Source organism: Alosa alosa, chromosome 7 (genome assembly GCF_017589495.1).
Source record: "Alosa alosa isolate M-15738 ecotype Scorff River chromosome 7, AALO_Geno_1.1, whole genome shotgun sequence".
Classification (NCBI taxonomy): domain Eukaryota; kingdom Metazoa; phylum Chordata; class Actinopteri; order Clupeiformes; family Clupeidae; genus Alosa; species Alosa alosa.
The window spans coordinates 21,266,653-21,284,983 of record NC_063195.1 but is presented as its reverse complement, the minus strand read 5'-3'; the positions used below and the strand labels follow the sequence as shown (position 1 = coordinate 21,284,983).

The window sequence follows — 18,331 nt, the reverse complement described above, 5'->3', positions numbered from 1 at the left end:
AATCTGTAATCCTGATCTAAATTCATTCTAACAAATAGCATCTTTATTGAGGTGTAGGATGTTCAGAATTGATTTTAAAATTCTGTTAATCACTTTTAAAGCATTGTTTGGTCAAGACATAACCCTGACATAATCCCTGACTCTGATTTGAAGAATATTCAGAAATATGCATCTCTTATGTTACACAGATACATGAGCTCAGCAGGCGAGGAGAAGGAACTCACTCCAGCCCAATGTTCAGCTCTGACTTATTTGCTACTGATGTCAGCTGAAGAGCTGGAGCTTGATCTGAGGAAATACCAGAGGTCAGAGGAAGGGCTCCACAGAATGCTCCCTGCAGTCAATGTCTCTAGGAGGGTTTGGTAAGTGAATTATTTGTCTTAGATTGATTACCTTGAGCAGAAATGTTTTGACACACCGGGGGCCCTAATTTAAAAAAAAGGGCAAAGCACAAAGCAAAGTCTAACTAAAGCCAATGTAATAGGAAAATCAATTTGCAAATGTAATGCCATGGGCAAAACCCTGACCACCAATTGATGAGCCAGCTCAATGCTCACACATGTCATTTGATAGCTATAGCAGAGACTTTCTAATGAGGAGACACAGCACTCAAAAAATCCTCCATAGAAAAGCATAGGCTTAGTTTGTAATGCCAATATGGCAGTTGTCTATGCATATCACACCCCTTCCGCGGCAAAACGTCGACATGTGAATACATTGACCCAATCATGTGCTGTGTTGTGAATACATTGAGCCAATAATGTGGTGTGTTGTGAAGACATCGTGCCAATCATGTGTTGTGATCTCGCCGCTGGAGCAAGATTGGTGTGGTGAAGCCTTGCGCACACGCATTTCTGCCGAAATGGATGCCCAATGAGTGCCCAAAAAGCGTTGCAATATGGCCACCGAGTGGAGGGACTTGCCTAAATGGACTTTGGTCATAGTTCCTGCATGAGAATATTGCTTTTCGATAGACATTTTGAATTCAGCACTTCGCCAGCAAGCAGTACTTTTTGGGCAGTAGTGGGAAGTTTGTTTGCTAACATAACATAAACTGGCTTGCAGACACCTTGCAAATAACCTCAGACTTATTTTCTGGTTACAATAACTAGGTCATTGAAATATACTGTGTCTATTTCTCGATAAATTCTACAAAATCTAAGCCAGAAAAAGCCAAACAAATAACATTAATATTTGAGCATGGCAGTCTATGGAGTTCACCATTCGTTGATGTGGTGGGTGACGCATACAGGAGAGGCAGAACTTATATGAATGCCTAAATGCCCTGTCTGAAAACATGAGATTCAGCATGATCTCTCATATGGGGAACTTATTAAGATAAGACCAAAAGGTCCATGCTGGGATAGCATAGAGTAGCTTGAAAAGTTGTGGGTTCAATTCCACCGCTGTGCCCTTGAGTAAGGCACTTAACCTCACCTCACCTCACTCTGGAGAGAATGCCCCTTGTAATAGAATCACTTTGGATAAAAGTGTCTGCTAAATAAATGTAAATCCACGTGGTGGCCTTATCCAGGGTCAGGAATCAAACTGAGGTGTGAATGACATCAATCAATTGTAGTATGGGCATGGGGGTAGACCATTGATAATCACAGACAAGGGGGAGAGATTTTGAGTTTGTTTCACATGCTTCGTTATTGATTTTTACTGTAATGAAGATTAAATGTTACATCAACCAAAGAAACACCCTTTCCCTTCCAACAGCCTTATATTTTTATTTTATTTTATATCTTACCCCTACATCATTTGTATTTGTTAAACAGGCTAAATCAGTGTCACCTCTCTAAAGCCAGCTGTGAAATGATGGCATCAGTGCTGCAGAGGACACCTTCCCATCTGAGAGAACTGGACATGAGTGACAATGACCTGCAGGATGAAGGAGTGGAGCTGCTCTGTGTGGGACTAAGTGATCCACAATGCAAGCTGGAGACACTGAGGTCAGTGTCCCTCAAGTATGCTTTCCTCTTCACTCTGAAATATCACCCCTCAGTCAGATCTGATCAAGCCCTACTGCCCTACAAAGTTCAGCACAGCCCTCACCCAGTGAATCAGTCCAATTACAGTTCATAAACTCTTCAGAAATTATTTGGGTCTGTCTATTTGCCTCTATTGCTTTTTTTGTCTCATCAGGTGTCAATATACTGTATACAGTTGTGTCATCTTTTATTCATAACAGTGTGTAAGCAGTTAATAAAGGGAGAGGATAAAACTTAAATCTCCATGTTAAACTGTGCAGTTTGTATAAAAGGTTTGGTCCATTTAGAATTGACAATGGGTTCCTGTGCCCAGATCATGAATATTGTTGTAATGTGTGTTTATACTTTATATATCTCTAATATATCTGCACACTGTCTTTTTTGCTCCCAATGTGATTTAATTAGTACAACGTTTCGACCACTCAGGTCTTCATCATGTACATCACAGAGCAGATGATGGGTTTTGAATTCAGAAAGATTAATAAACACTGGCACATAATCGAATCTGACCGCAGATTTGGAATGCCTGCAACTGGACATACCAGTCACATAATATCCCTGATTGCAACTATTGGTGTGGTAAATGTGCACAATCAGTGCCGGCGCTCCGCACACGCACATCACGCACTGCGCGTAGGGCACCAAGTGTCTGGGGGGGCACCAAAAAATCTGGGTCGTGAAAAATCACCACAATAGGCTACTAGTGTTAATAACAAATAAAATATGTCTAAAGCATGTTAATATGCAAAAGCACTACAAAAGTAATATAGGCCTAGATCAAATTAGTCGAGAAAAAGGTGAATCTCCTGTGCAGCCCTCTCTCCAGTCTCCCTCTGGTGCCCCCCTCCCCCACCTCCCAGTGGTCTGTTCGATTATTCCTCAATCCCAAATTTGGCAGACAGTAGACATCGCCTTGAAAAGGCACTAAGAGTCGGGGGCGGAAAAAAGGAAAAAGAAGAGACAGCGGGATGATGCTCGCGCTTCACCTGCAGTTAAGACAATGTTTTGAATAAATAAATAAAAAGGTTTGTAGCCCTTGCGTGTATGCATGTCTATGCTTATGCCAGGTAATACTACTACCGTCAATACACTTTGTAACGTAAGCTCCTACTAGCCATGTTCATATTCAAGTGTTACCACGGGCACCACCAAGCATTTGTGCTTAGGGCACCCAAATGGCTAGCGCCGGCCCTGTGCACAATGTAGTTGTATTACCAAATGTAAAACATACACACCTGACACCTCTGCACAGCAGGAAAACACCTCAAGATTTAATGTGTCATGACTCATAACCTCCAATTCCACCTTTGTAGTGTTTAAGTTAATTAAGTGTCCATGTTGGTAGAGCATGTAGACCCCTGTGGACACGGATTAGTGAATACCGTAGCAACATCAGATGTGGGGATGAGATAAATCCGGTGACAGCTCATTTTAAAAATGTGGGCCTAGTATCAGCTCCCCCTTGTTACATGGGCATTGAAAAGGTAGAGAAGCCCCCCCTAAGGGTGATAACCCTGAGTGGTTAATTCTATAACACAAAACATATTACATACAGGGCCTCATCACTCTGGCTCTATTTGGTTTGTATGAGTTTAATATTCAACCTTTTTTTTATAAAACTACTTTTGCAGACACTTCCTCTTTGCAATGTGTGATGAGGTATCAACTGTGTTCATCAGCTGTGATTTCTAAACAGGCTTAAACGCTGCAAGCTCTCCAAAATGAGCTGTAAAGTGATGGCATCAGTGCTGGAGAGGACACCTTCCCATCTGAGAGAACTGGACATGAGTGACAATGACCTGCAGGATGAAGGAGTGAAGCTGCTCTGTGTGGGACTAAGAGATCCACAATGCAAACTGGAGATACTGAGGTCAGTTATAAGGAATGTAAAGTATTATATTACTTTTCCCCTTTGTGCATGATGAAATGCCAGTGACATCTGAATATGACTGTATGACGCTGAGACATGTAACTATGCCTTTGTACGTCTATTCAGTATTATGTGGGTATACAGTAGATTGTTTTCAAAATAAATGTGTGGGTTTTTTCAAGTTATCTGATCACCCAGAAGGGCTTCTTGTCCTCTGCCCTCAAATCAAATACTTTTGCCTGCATAAAGCTAAATGTCTGATTATTATTAGTTAAGTATGTTTTCCTAAATATATTTTAATGGGATTTTCAGTCATAATTACTGAATGAATTTGCTAGTGCATGGCGTACCTTTTAATGCTTTTCCCTTCTCTAATAATGAGGAAAGATGATATTTTGTTTCAGACTGTCTGGTTGTCTGATCACCCAGAAGGGCTGTGCTTTCTTGTCCTCTGCCCTCAAATCACACTCCTCCTACCTGAAACAGCTTGATCTGAGCTACAATCACCCAGGAGACTCAGGTGTCAGAAAGCTCACAGAGAGACTGGATGATCCCAACTGTAAACTAGAGACTTTCAGGTGAGTGCTGGGTGTTAATGTGAGTTTGATGAGGTTATAGTGGAGCTGGTCATCCATTTGTATCTCCTGTTGGAGACCGTTCTGATATTCTCCTGTTTCCACATGGTCTCCTCCCACATATTAAACTGGGCATGTCATGACCCTTTAAGTACTGCAGGTAAAAGTCCCCCAGTTCACACATATGAGGCTCCTGAATAGTTCACACTTCTATAGATCTAAAATTCATAACACCACACCATACTGTATACGCAGGCAACAGATCGTTAAGACAGCTTGCACAGTGACTCAGTGTGACGCAGTGACACAGTGACAGTGAAGGAGTTCTATTCAGTTCTTTGAACAATTTGTAGGTAAATAATGAAATACATAAATATCTTGGATACATGAGTAACATCCTCAGCACACAGAGCAATAAAACCAACTTAAATACTAAAATGAGCATCAGTTCATATGTCTAGCCCCCAGTACTCACCGGTGTCACCCAATCAGACTAGCGGTGACCAAAGAATATTTTACCAGAGATTTATGGCTCCCGTTGACTCCCATTCATCACAAAAAATGATATTTCGAAAATGTGCTCAAACTAATGATGGTGAATTTTGACAGCAACCATTTCACTTTAATAACAAAAAGTAGATTTTTGTAGGAGATATACAGCAAGGCATATACAACAGAAATCCAGTGGAGCAATGTGGAGAAATTTTATGAAAACTGTCATGTCCTAAGACATGTCCTGAGATGTCGATTGCTCAGATTTCTAATCAGCTAATATCGTAAGTCAGAATTTTGACATTCAAAAACGTACATTAATGATACGCCACAATTTAAATCGACCAGATGGATTATAAGAATAATTGTTAAGGAAATACTTTCGCCCTTGTTTGTGCCTCTAAACCTATTATATGGGTGACGTCAGACATTTTGCACATTCTTTATGCTCTAAACACAGGCACATTAGGATTTTAGACAATAAATATTTTATGGCCACCAGATGGCGCCATTGTACTAAAAAGTCCCGAAGTGCAGTAAAATGGCACCATCTGGTGGCCATTTTACATGAGAAATGTTTCAGTGCCCCATAGTGCCACTTCAAACAATAATTTTGTCTATAAGGTGTCCATTAAAAATGGTCTATACTTGGCGTTCCCTATGTGTGCCCTTCCATTGGAAAGGGGTGCCAATATCGAGTGCCCTCTATGCTGCCCCCACATCAGTGTTCCAAAGCAGGGACGGACTGGGACAAAAAATCAGCCCTGGCATATTTGGCCCAAGCGGACCTCAAATCGTTCAGGCACACCTAATTAACTACACAATCCTTGCATTACCCTTAAATATACATATCTTTTCAACTAAGTGTCGTGGAGCACTGAAAGTGGACAAATGACTGATCAGAGGTAGCCATGGAGCACATGATCTCTTATGTTGCGCTATTTGTTATTGTGATCACAGCAGTGGGCGACGGCCTTATGTTATCAGTCACAATTAATAAGTCATCATAACCATCATCATCATCAGCATGGCATGTCACACATACCTGCTCCATCACCACTGAGTTAATGTTATCATGTAGGCCTAGCCTCAACTGGGCTACACTCTCCACCAGCTGCTGCTGCTCACTGTCCCTCTGCTCTGTATGCTTGCTTACATCAAATTCAACAAACTTCAGCTTGTTGCTGACATAGGCTAGCCTACTTGCAATATTGTATATTTTTGAAGCGTCTACAGTGGTGTTATTTTTGCACAATCAGCACTACCAGCACCTGCCACAATTCCAACGTGTAGGTAGGCTACTTCCTAGTAGTCCTACCCTGTTCCAAAATGTGTCATTTGCAGTACAGAATGCAGTGAAGTGCAGTCCTGTGTATTGCACTACATGTGAGAAAGCATAAGGAAGTGCCAATGAAGGTGCTCCTCTTGTAGATAAAATGTGATGCAGTGATGTGAAGGGTCCCTAATTGCATCAATTTTGGATGAAAGCTATGAAAGGATGAAAACTATTTCATCTTACTTGATACCAGGGCCACAAGGGCTCACAGTGCCCTGAAGCTCAAGCCTCTGCATGTAGTCACTACTATGTTCTCCACCCACCATATCTGAATAGGACCCCTCAGTCAAATAACATGGCTTATGTTATGTGATATGTCTGAATAGGGCCCCTCAGTCAAATAGCATGGCTTATGTTATGTGAAATTTCTTAATTGGGCCCCTCAATTATACACCATGGGCTATGCTATTCACCCCTGATATCTGAATGGAGTCCCTCAGTCAAATAACACAGTTCATGCTGTGATGTGATAATCATGTATAATAATCATGCTTTGTAATTGGCAACTTTTTTCACAGACAGATCAAATCTGTTGATGATTATGTCATATTTGTAAATCTCAATCTGTCCATTTCATTCCACAAAACTGCCAGAAATCCTCATTTAAGGGGTTATTTTTCAAATGTTCTACCTCCCTATAGCTGAGTTAAGAACTTTCTGAGGTTGACTGGGCCCTTTTCATTTCTCTGCCCATGGGCCCAGTTGCTCATACTCCATCCATACATCATAGCTTTTTGCTTGGGGTTGGGGCCCCATGTCGTGAGATATGTGCCTTTTTTGTTTGTATGCCCCTGCTCTTCAAAAAGCCTGAGTCCACCACTGGTCAAGAGAATAATCTGCAGAGAAAAACACACAAAAGGCCAATCTTCTTCAAAAGCAGTAATCAGAAGTGTAACACAAAAATAGCTCAGACAAAAAAATCCTCTGGCAGAACAGAACACAAGCAGAGGCACAGTCAGAAACATTCAAGTAGAGGTCAAAACCAGACAGGGATGCACAGGCAAACTCATGCCTCGTGACTGTTCCTGCCTGCATGACTAAGAGCAGTAATTGGAATCAAGTTGATTGACATGTCGAGCTAGGAAACAGGTGGGAACCAGGAGCAGACAGGGGAAGGGCGGAGACTTAGACTAACAGCAGTTGTACACTACAGCTTCTGTAGAGGGGGACAAATAGACAAAAGACTTACAAACAGAGTCTGACACACACTACACATTATTACACCAACTGGTTCAGCTCACCCGACCACATGTCCTGTCCAGTCCTGCGTCCTTCCAGCAGGAACGCTCACACTGCAGGACCACCTGCTAACCTGTCAGGGGAAACTGGGTATATGATCTGTGTTTGGGTCACAGCCCTGTCTAGGGTCAGGAGCAACGACAGAAGAGAGAGCCTGCACCGTGGGCAAAGACACAGTGAAAGTAGACCCCAAAGCCATTTGTTTTGAGAATAATGGCTGGATGATGAAGTCATTGGCTGGCTAGCCGGCTCAGCCAAAACCTAAATGGCTACTTCAGCCGCCAAACTTTTCATGGCTACTAATGGCTTAAGCTGCCACTTCATGTACAGATGTCTGTTATATTGATATACTAGATCTCAATATGTCCAAGCAATGCATGGCTTACACTATTTATTTCTACAAAATGCAATACAATGTAATAATAAAGCGCCGGCATTAATGTGTGCTTCACCTCACTGTGTGTTCACTGTGTGCTGAGTGTGATTCAATGCAGAGACCAAATTTCCCTCACTAGATCAAAAGAGTATATATACTTATACTTATTCTGCTTGATATACAGACTCTGAAGCACCGGTATATTACTGTCTCAGTTCACGTACTAAACTCAGTTTTGTGTCAAAACTGTTTTTTCTTCCCTTCCTTTCCCTTAAGGTATGACTATGGAGGAGAGTTCAGGATTAAACCAGGACCCAGAAAATGTGAGTGATTTTACTTCTCCTGAAAAAGAGCCGTACACATGATTTACATGGAAGCATTAATGTGTGTGTGTGTGTGTGTGTGTGTGTGTGTGTGTGTGTGACTCACTCTCTCTGGGCCTTTTCCAAAACGTATCCCTACCCACTCCCCCTTGGTTACAGAGTGCAATCTGGTGGGAAGCACCCTCACTGGATGGTTTAGAACACTCTACCACTTGACAGTAATTGATTTCAGATGATGGCCCTTAATATGGCAGACCCTCCATGTGAACGCACAAATGAAGTGCAAGTGGCTAGGGAGAGGGAGAAGTCATTTAGTAGTTTCAGAAAGGCCCTGTCTCTCTCTAACACATAAACACATGCACACACACACACACATACATTTCTCCTGAACAATCCTTTCCTTAATTGATACAGTGTCTGTAACAGTGTCTTTATCATGGCCTCAATCCTGTCTTGTGTGTTGAACACAGTTACACTGACTCCCTTCAGACTTAGATGGAGTTCATTCAGAGCTGAGAAGATGTCCGCTAGATAGGCAAGCCTTTTCAGAAAATCTTCGTCATGCATAGGCTACTGAAGGCCAAATGAAACAGATTCTCCTCAAAAAACTGCTGCAATTCGTGCCGGTGTTCAAAGAGCCTTGTCAGCACTTTGCCGGGGGACAGCCAACACACCTCTGTGTGCAGCAGCAGTGATTTGTGTTCGCTGCCCATCTCATTACATAACAGTGTGAATATTCTTGAATTTAGTGGACGAGCTTTAATGAAGTTCACCAGTTTGACTGCGTTGTTCAGCACTGCAAGTAGATCCGCTGGCATGTTTTTGGCTGCGAGGGCCTCTCTGTGAATACTGCAGTGTAACCAGCTGATGGATGGACAGACTCTCCTAATATGAGCTATAAGCCCTGTGTGTTTCCCCGTCATTGATTTTACACCCTCCTGTGCACATTCCCACACAGCGCTCCCAGTCCATCCCATTGGTCCTCATTAAAACGTCAATTAAATCGAAGATTTTCTGTCCTGTTGTTCGGGTAGCAAGGGGCCGACAGAACAAAAAAATCTTCTTGTACCGTTTCCTTCAAAAAGGTAACGGACATACAAAAGAAGATTGGCCAGATTTGCAACATCTGTAGACTGTGGCATCAATGCGGCGCGACACAGTGTTATTGGACACAGGAATCATGTCCAACTTATTTGCCTCTTTCTCTCCAATCATACACTCTGTACTGTACTCTGACTGTACTGAACTTGTTGGAGGAAAGTTGGAGTGTTGTGAGTGTGGAATGATCAGAGCAGCACAACACAAGACTGAGGGACTAAACGTAGAAAGAACAAGTCACTGTGATCCAGTTTCAGACTCTGATGGCAACCTTGGTGAATGCTAAACACACATGTGTACATAGGGAATGGAGGGGAGAGATGTAGAGCAGTGGACTAGTGATGACAACCTTGGTGAAGTATTGAATGGCATTCCCTGCTGCTTTACAGGTGTGGTGCCATGATGGCGTCTGTTTAGACTCTTAGGTGCTGGGCAGTAATATTCTGGTGCTAACATGGCTACTACACCATCTTGTTTGTTCTTGCACTATAGCCAATGCTTTGTCTGATTTGAACATTTTGAACTGATTTGTTTGCGCTGTAAAGAATAGTCAAAAATAGGAAGGAATATCCGGACACAAGCTCCTCTTCTTTTTGTTTATTGTTTGATTTGTGCTGTAAAGGAAATTTAGAAAATTCCACTGTGGGTTAAAACATCCTGTTACAGTAGCCAGACATCAGAGAGATGGCAGAGACAGGAGGAAGGAGAACTTGTACAGCATGACACATGAGAGGCCCCTGGCAGCCTATAGGCTTGTAGCAGCATAACTAAGGGATGGCCTCAGGGTCCTGGAGTCATGCAGGTCATGGAGTGATGGCAGATCACAGCCAATCATCCTCTCAATACAACAAAAGAGATAGATAGATAGAGCCTTTGTTGTCCTATAGGAATAATCATTTCCACACATCTTCTTTCATGTCCATAACACAGCAACACATATAAAACACATATAAACATGTAACACATGTATCCCATCCACCCCTGTGACATATCTCATCCACACAGCATATAAAAAACATGTAACACATATATCCCATCCACCATGTGACATATCTCATCCACACATCATTACCCATCCTCATTCAGCACAAAAAGACACATCACATTAAGACACCCACATAGACACATCCAGTGTGAGAACTACAAGCAACTGAGGTGGTGGTGACAGTATTACAGCTTGTTCAGCAATGTGATGGCGGTGGGGACAAAACTTTTTTTGAAAATGGCTTTAGTCCAGTTCAGTGCTCTGTATCTGCGGCCGGATGGAAGTAGTGTGAAGAATTGATTCAGGGGATGGTCTGTGTCAGCTGCTATTGTATGTGCTAGGCATGTGATGGCTGTGTCATTCATGTCTGATAGGCTGGGTGTGGGGACACTGATTATCTTGGAGGCAATATGTGTGATTTTAGTGAGTTTGTTTTTGCAGGTGGTGGTTGGCATTGTGTAAAAACAGGGTGAGCAGTACAGCAGGGTGGGTTGGACGATGCTTTTGTAGAGTAGGAGCAGGAGGTGGGGGGCAACAGAGAGGGCTTACACATGAATTAGCCTACACACGATCCACAACATAATTCAGTAACAAAGAGCATATGCTCAAACATAAAATAAATTAAAAGAGGATCCATCTGAAACTTTTCAAGTGCAGCGCAAAAGTCGCTCAGCCGAGAGAGAGAGAGAGAGAATGTGTGAGTAGTCCTATATGTGTAGCAATAATATCAAATACTTACCCATATTAATGCGACAAGTGGGCTTGCATCTTGGCACAAAGCTCTCTGAAGTTTGGCGCAATGGAAGACAGTTTAAGCCTCAAATCCTTCTCAACAGCATCCAGTCTTTGCCGATGTTTAGTTTTAACAGCTGCCATAGCAGAGAAACCAGCCTCGCAGAGATAAGTTGTGCCGAAGGGCATCAAAACTCTCAAGGCTTGCTTTGCCAAGACTGTGTATGATGTCAGTGACTCGGTCCAAAAATCCACAAGTGGCTTTCGTTTGAACTGCAACTGCAGTGCTCCATCAGATGACCGCTCGATCAGCTGCTCCTGCTCGTGAAATGACAGCTGTGGGACGGGCAGGAAAACTTCAAATGGATTGCTAATCCAAGCGGGAGATGTGTCCATAGGTGGGAAGTGTTTCCGTAGCTGCTCGGCGAGTTGGTTGAGGTGTTCAATCATGAGACTTTTCACATGCTCACCCAGGTCCACGTCATTTTACTCCAAGAACTCGTGATGCGTAGGGAAACACAGGTGTGTGTTCCCAATCACACAACTCGCCCAGAACCGTAGCTTCTTTATCATGGCCTCAATCCTGTCTTGTGTGTTGAACACAGTTACACTGACTCCCTTCAGACTTAGATTGAGTTCATTCAGAGCTGAGAAGATGTCCGCTAGATAGGCAAGCCTTTTCAGAAAATCTTCGTCATGCATAGGCTACTGAAGGCCAAATGAAACAGATTCTCCTCAAAAAACTGCTGCAATTCGTGCCGGTGTTCAAAGAGCCTTGTCAGCACTTTGCCGGGGGACAGCCAACACACCTCTGTGTGCAGCAGCAGTGATTTGTGTTCGCTGCCCATCTCATTACATAACAGTGTGAATATTCTTGAATTTAGTGGACGAGCTTTAATGAAGTTCACCAGTTTGACTGCGTTGTTCAGCACTGCAAGTAGATCCGCTGGCATGTTTTTGGCTGCGAGGGCCTCTCTGTGAATACTGCAGTGTAACCAGCTGATGGATGGACAGACTCTCCTAATATGAGCTATAAGCCCTGTGTGTTTCCCCGTCATTGATTTTACACCCTTCTGTGCACATTCCCACACAGCGCTCCCAGTCCATCCCATTGGTCCTCATAAAAACGTCAATTAAATCGAAGATTTTCTGTCCTGTTGTTCGGGTAGCAAGGGGCCGACAGAACAAAAAAATCTTCTTGTACCGTTTCCTTCAAAAAGGTAACGGACATACAAAAGAAGATTGGCCAGATTTGCAACATCTGTAGACTGTGGCATCAATGCGGCGCGACACAGTGTTATTGGACACAGGAATCATGTCCAACTTATTTGCCTCTCTCTCCCATCATACACTCCACCATCTCTTTGGCCGCTGGCAAACACACGTCTTCGGCAATTGTGTGCGGCAGCCCCTTTCTCCCTACTCTGTAACTGATATGAAGCCCGTAATGCGTCTTTCATAGACCCGACACATGAATGAAACTGCATTTGTTTTTGGCTTTTCTGCAACTCCTCCAACTTTGCTTTAAAAAAAGTAAGGGGCTTTTGACTTAAATTGCCATGTTTCGTGTGCAGGTGATGACAGAGATAAGACGGCTTCAGACAGCTGTTTGCTAGAACCTCACTGCACACCACGCACTGAGGCTGCGGGCAATCTGTATCGCCGATCCAAGTGAAGCCCAGACCCAGATAACTGTCATCATATTTCCTTCTTTTTTCCCCCGTCTGGTGTTCACCCTCATCAGCTCTTTCTTGCCATCTCCTTCCCTCCTCTTCGATTTCCTCCGGCGCATCGTCGGACTCCTGCTCATTTTCTTTCTCTATTTTCTCCGTCTGTTGCCTCCAAATCCTCACTCTCTCTTGGTCCCTCTCCTCCTTCGTGACTAACAACTTTATCATAAGACGTCCCGCTTGACAGTTTCCCTGATTTCAGCCAGTTAAGCATATTTATATATAATATATAAGGAATGAATGAAACGAGTTGGCGCGCATATAGCCTAGCTAGCCTGCAGTACGTAGAAGAAGAGCAGTGTGTAGAAAAGGACAGCAGCTGTCTTCTTCTACGTTTCTATCAAAAACTGATAAATTATAGTTTTTTTATTTAAAATAAAAGGGATTACTACAGAAAAGGTTTACTGTTCATGTTTTTTTATTGTATGGAAAAATCCCACTTAAAAAAAACAGCACTGTAATTGTGTAGTATTACACCAGACCGCCATTACATTTTTCATCTTGCGCACCCCCTGGTGGCAGCTTGCGTACACGAAAGAAATAAGGCAGCACATGTGGGCAGTAAAGGGAAGGAACTGTTCTGAATGGTGTGGTGTGGGTGGTAATGCTCCGGTAGCGCTTACCAGAGTGAAGCAGAGAGAAGAGGGAGTGAGCTGGGTGGCTGGCATCCTTGATGATGGACTCAGCCCTCCTCTGACAGCGTCTGGAGTAGATCGTTTTAAGTTGACAGAGGTCTATGGTGGTATAATAGTGCCATATCTCGCAAGCTCAATAAAACATCCTCACGAGCAAATAATATTGATGCACACGTGTAGACACAGCAGTGAGTGAAGAAAAAACAGCTGTGAGTGCACAAAACAACCACTAGGGGGCCATACACTCTCCAAGATGAGTTCTGCTCGCTCTCTTGACGGACAGCTTTGCTCGCCTGGGTTGGGGGAGGGAACCAAGGGGGAGGCCCTGGCCCTCTTGTCATCTTGGTCATTTTTCAACATGAAGTCCCGCCCACTTGGTTACTGTCTGTTGCTAAACTCCTACAAATTAGTTATGTGCAGCATTACCCACCCCTGTTGTTTCTGTTTGCTGCTTACTGTGTGTATGTGTGTGTGTGTGTGTGTGTGTGTGTGTGTGTGTGTGTGTGTACATGCACATCTGCACTTTTATGACTATGTTTGTCTGTGAGTGTGTGATTTCCTATTTGTGTGTCCGTCTGTTTGTGTTAGTGTGTGTGTGTGTGTGTGTGTGTGTTCCCGTTGTTCCTGCTCACTGTGTTTGTTTCTTGAGTAGATTGTTTGAAGTTGGCAGAGGTCTATGGTGGTATAACTTGTGACATCTGATGGGACACACAAGATGGGATGCCATCAGGGCCGGCAGCGTTGTGAAGTTTAACATGTTTAAAAGTTTTGCTGTCCTCAGCCTCTGACAAGATGTCTCCTCCTACTGGAAGTGCACCTTCGTCCACCGGGTTAGAGTCGCAAGACTCAAAACGAGCACAGAATTTATTTAGCTCATACGGAACCGAGGCGGGGGTGTCCGTTAGAGCTGGTGTGGCTTTATAGTCCGTGATCGCCTGCAGTCCCCTCCACAGGCGACGGGGGTCACAGTCGCTGAAGTCATTCTCCAACTTATTCCCATACTGTTTTGTAGCCACTTTTATTGTCCTTCTTAGTGTGTACCTTGATTTGTTATATCTTATTGGGTTGTTGGAAATAAATGCCGCGGTCCTCTCCCTCAGGCTCAGGCGAACAGCGCTGTTTACCCAGGGCTTCTGGTTGGGAAAGGACCGGACGGTATGGGAAGGCAGACACAAGTCCATGCAGGACCTGATGTAGTCCGTCACCGAGTCGGCATACTTGTCCAGCTCCGCAGAGGAGTCTTTGAACACAGACCAGTCAGTTGTGTCCAAGCAGTCCTGAAGTTCAGACTCGTGTTCTGCAGACCAGCATTGAACTTCTCTCACTGCTGTTTGCTTGTGGAGTTACAAACAATATCCACAGGTAATCTGTTAAATTAATATTGATCGTTACACTGATGTCCAGGAGGGTCATATGGTCTTAGACAATACGACAGTTATTTATCTGTGGAACGAGACCGAAAAACAACAAAAGTGCACAAAGTAGGGTGTGTGTGTGTGTGTGTGTGTGTGTGTGTGTATGCACATATGCATTTTAATGGCTGTGTTTCTGTTTGTTTGTGTGTGCTGTATGTGTGTGTGTCTGTGTGCGTGTGTGCGCATCTATACTTTTATGGTGCATTTGAGCATGTGTTTTTTTCCTGTCTGTGTCTGTGTGTGTGTGTGTGTGTGTGTGTGTGTGTGTGTGTTTACTGAATGTGTGTGTGTGCTTTCTTTGTGTTGAATGTGTTTGCTGCTTACTCTGTGTGTGTGTGTGTGTTTACTGAATGTGTGTGTGTGCTTTCTTTGTGTTGAATGTGTTTGCTGCTTACTCTGTGTGTGTGTGTGTGTGTGTGTGTGTGTGTGTGTGTGCGTGTGTTTGTCTATCTGTCTGTGTTTTTGTGTGTGTGTGTGTGGGTGAGACAGAGAGTGTGTGGGTGTGTGTGTATAATATATACAGTTATAATATTTGTCCGTTTCCCGGTTTCGTTTGTGTGTTGGTGACCTAGCCTATATACAGTACAACATCCACATGCAATATCTTTACAACAACGCTTAATAATGACCTATTCATTTGGACAACTTTATACAGCCCTATATAGGCTAAAGTTACCTTTAGTTTTTGTTTACGGTTGTTTATGGCTTTAAACATCGTGTTAGCATTAACATCAGCCTATAATCATTTTTCCAGCTGTAACGCTAATGTTTTAACAAGCACCACAATTTTGCCTACCTTGCCCATCTGAAATTACTCCTTTGCTGCCTCCATCCTTTCGTTGTTTTCAAAAACGTTTTATATCCATGATGGCCTTGAAGTTTTGAGTTAGTGAATTAGCTTAAATCAGTTTATTGTGCACTGATAACCAGCAACCAGAGATGGTAAAAGAAAGTAGCAAGTAGCCTACAATTTCTGTAATTGCTGTGTCCATGTGTTGTTATTCTCTCTCCTGCTCAAACAAAAGTTGTGCGTGCATTAAGTTGATTTTGATAACGTGCTTACAAACTTTACTTTACAGAAAATAATATTATTGTATTGTATGCAGTTAATGGGATACTGCGCAGTTAGGAAGTTATAGTAGGTCAACTTGGTGTGAAGAAATGTATATAGGAAAATTTGTGATGGTAAGCACAGTGCATACGGCTGCACCTGCTTGGGCATAATGTAGCGTGTGCACAAAGCACAATACACTTTGCTCCTCTCATATACACGGACACAGCAGTTCCCATTTCTGCAAATCATACATAATTACAAGGACAAATACAAATACGAGGGATTGTTGTGGTGGGTGTCCGTTAAGATGTGGGAAAATAAGCATAAATGTAGCATATACGCCATTTCCATGAGTCATCGATGTGTTGACATAAATGAGGAAATATTAGAGGACTTAAGGAGACGTGATGTTGAACTGCATCTGCCGATGCCCTTTAATCCAAATTCCCAAGCAGCAGCAGGGAGAGGAGAGCTTATCTGACAGAAGAACATTGCAAAAATATCACTATTCATTCATAGTGATTCAGTTAGAGTGAGCCCAAAACATCGGAAAGTATGTCTTTTATGTATGACATTTCTGTATTTACATTTTGTCAAAAAGAAAAATCAATAGGAAACTGCTCCTAACTGAACAGTCCTTGCTGTGAACAGCTACTGGCTGCGACAAATCCGCCATCATAATAACAATGGGCACCTGTTGTTAAAGGGAATGTGAGATGCCACTCTGATTAGTTTATTGCACGTTACGCCCAAACTACACCCATGAGTAATGTAGCTACTTCAGACCAACCCATTTTAGATTTGCGGCGGGCGCAACAGTCATTATCCCGCTGGTAAAATAGCAACAGCGCCTAAGATCCGCCCACAAAGCTATTTGAGCTTTGCGCAAAGATACTTCCGTTTCAGACCATTAAAATAGGGGCCTTAGTTTATATACAAATATTTACAAAAGCCAGTAAGTTGGAAGCAACAAAAGATAAAATAAAGTGTCATGTGTGTCAGCAAAATGTATTTGTAGTGCATAAAGAAAAGGCAATTGGGAATCGCTGCAGCCAGCCCTCCACAGCGTCGGGCCAGAGCAGAACCGAGAGCGTCAGTGAGGCCGCAGGACACCGGCTGAATTCCGATTAACACGGAGCCACGCCCCCTCATTAGCCAGCGGAACTCCCCCTGCAGGTCAATAGACAAGATGGGCCTATTCTAAACAGCAACATGCCTAGTGCTCAAGAGCAGAGGGAGGAAGAGGTGTAACGCTTCACGGGACGGCAAAGCCAGGCTTCACAGTGTGTGTGTGTGTGTGTGTGTGTGTGTTCCTCCTCTTACCTTTTCTGTCTCATGACTTCATCTTCCCTACTCCCTACTTTTATGGTGTTTTATGGAGTGTTATTATGACCTGCCACAAGAGCCGGGCCGCAAGGGGTCATATAGGTTTAGTCAGATTTTTTTTTTTGTCTTTTTTTTTTTTTTTGTCTTTTCGTGATGCCCAAATCAATGATTCCCGGACACTGAAAGACGGGTAGACAAAACTTGGTGGGCATGTAACCCCACATGGATAGCATGGAACCATCGTTTTCGTTTTGATCTGTAGCCCCCGCTGAATTGACCCCGAAAGGAGGGGTAGGGCAGACACAGTTTTCTGTGAATATCTCGAAACCGAGGGGTTTAGGAGGACCATTTTTTTTTTGTATGTTGATCTCAAGGGCCATGTCAACCCATTCCATAACCACTCATTTCATGTATATAGCGCCACCTAGTTTAAACAAAAAAAGTAAAATGAGGTGGTGTAATTGAAGGTATCTGTGACCTAACATAGTCAAACTGCACAAAATTGGAAGTGTAGGATCATTATGACACCCCTATGTATGCACGCCAAGTTTTGTGGAATTGCCTCATGGGGCCACAAACAAATTAATTTATGTTACTATACACCAACTGGCCTGTAGGTGGTCGGAGACAGTTTTCTGTGAATATCTCGAGAACCGTAGGGCCTAGGAGGTCCACCTTTTTTTGTATGTTGGTCTTAAGGGGGCATGTCAACCCATCCCATTACCACTTATTTTTCCATGTATAGCGCCACCTAGTTAAAAATTAAAAGCAAAATTAGGTGTTTTCATCTCAATATCTCTGGCTGACAAGGTCAAAACTGCACTAAATTAAAAGAGTAGGATCATTATGACACCCTCTGAATGCATGCCAAGTTTTGTGTACTTTCGTTCATGGGGGCCTTACAATAAAATAATTTATGTGTACATTTAGTGATCCACACCAACAAGGATTCCCGGACACTGAAAGACCGGGTACACAAACTTGGTGAGCATAAACCCCACATGGATAGCATGGAACCGCCATTTTTTCGCTTTCATCTGCAGCCCCCCCGCTGGACTGGACCCTAAAAGGAGGGTAGGGCAGACACAGTTCTCTGTGAATCTTTTATGGTATGTTGGTCTCAAGGGCCCACATCAACCTGGCTCATAATC

General features: G+C 43.2%; 1 protein-coding gene across 2 annotated transcripts in view; it reads left to right on the top strand.

Annotated features, from left to right (window-relative positions):
- LOC125297893 (NACHT, LRR and PYD domains-containing protein 12-like) overlaps window positions 1-18,331 on the top strand; it is a 37,875-nt gene that overhangs the window by 10,990 nt on the left and 8,554 nt on the right. The window contains exons 9-14 of one of the 2 annotated variants that reach the window (XM_048248448.1): window positions 189-362; window positions 1,782-1,955; window positions 3,691-3,864; window positions 4,269-4,442; window positions 8,159-8,205; window positions 14,486-14,659. In XM_048248448.1, the coding sequence (XP_048104405.1) occupies window positions 189-362; window positions 1,782-1,955; window positions 3,691-3,864; window positions 4,269-4,442; window positions 8,159-8,205; window positions 14,486-14,577 (835 nt within the window). In that variant the 3' untranslated portion in view covers window positions 14,578-14,659. Of the gene's footprint in view, window positions 1-188; window positions 363-1,781; window positions 1,956-3,690; window positions 3,865-4,268; window positions 4,443-8,158; window positions 8,206-14,485; window positions 14,660-18,331 lie in introns of those variants that run through there. The other variant, XM_048248447.1, reaches the window with a different exon arrangement.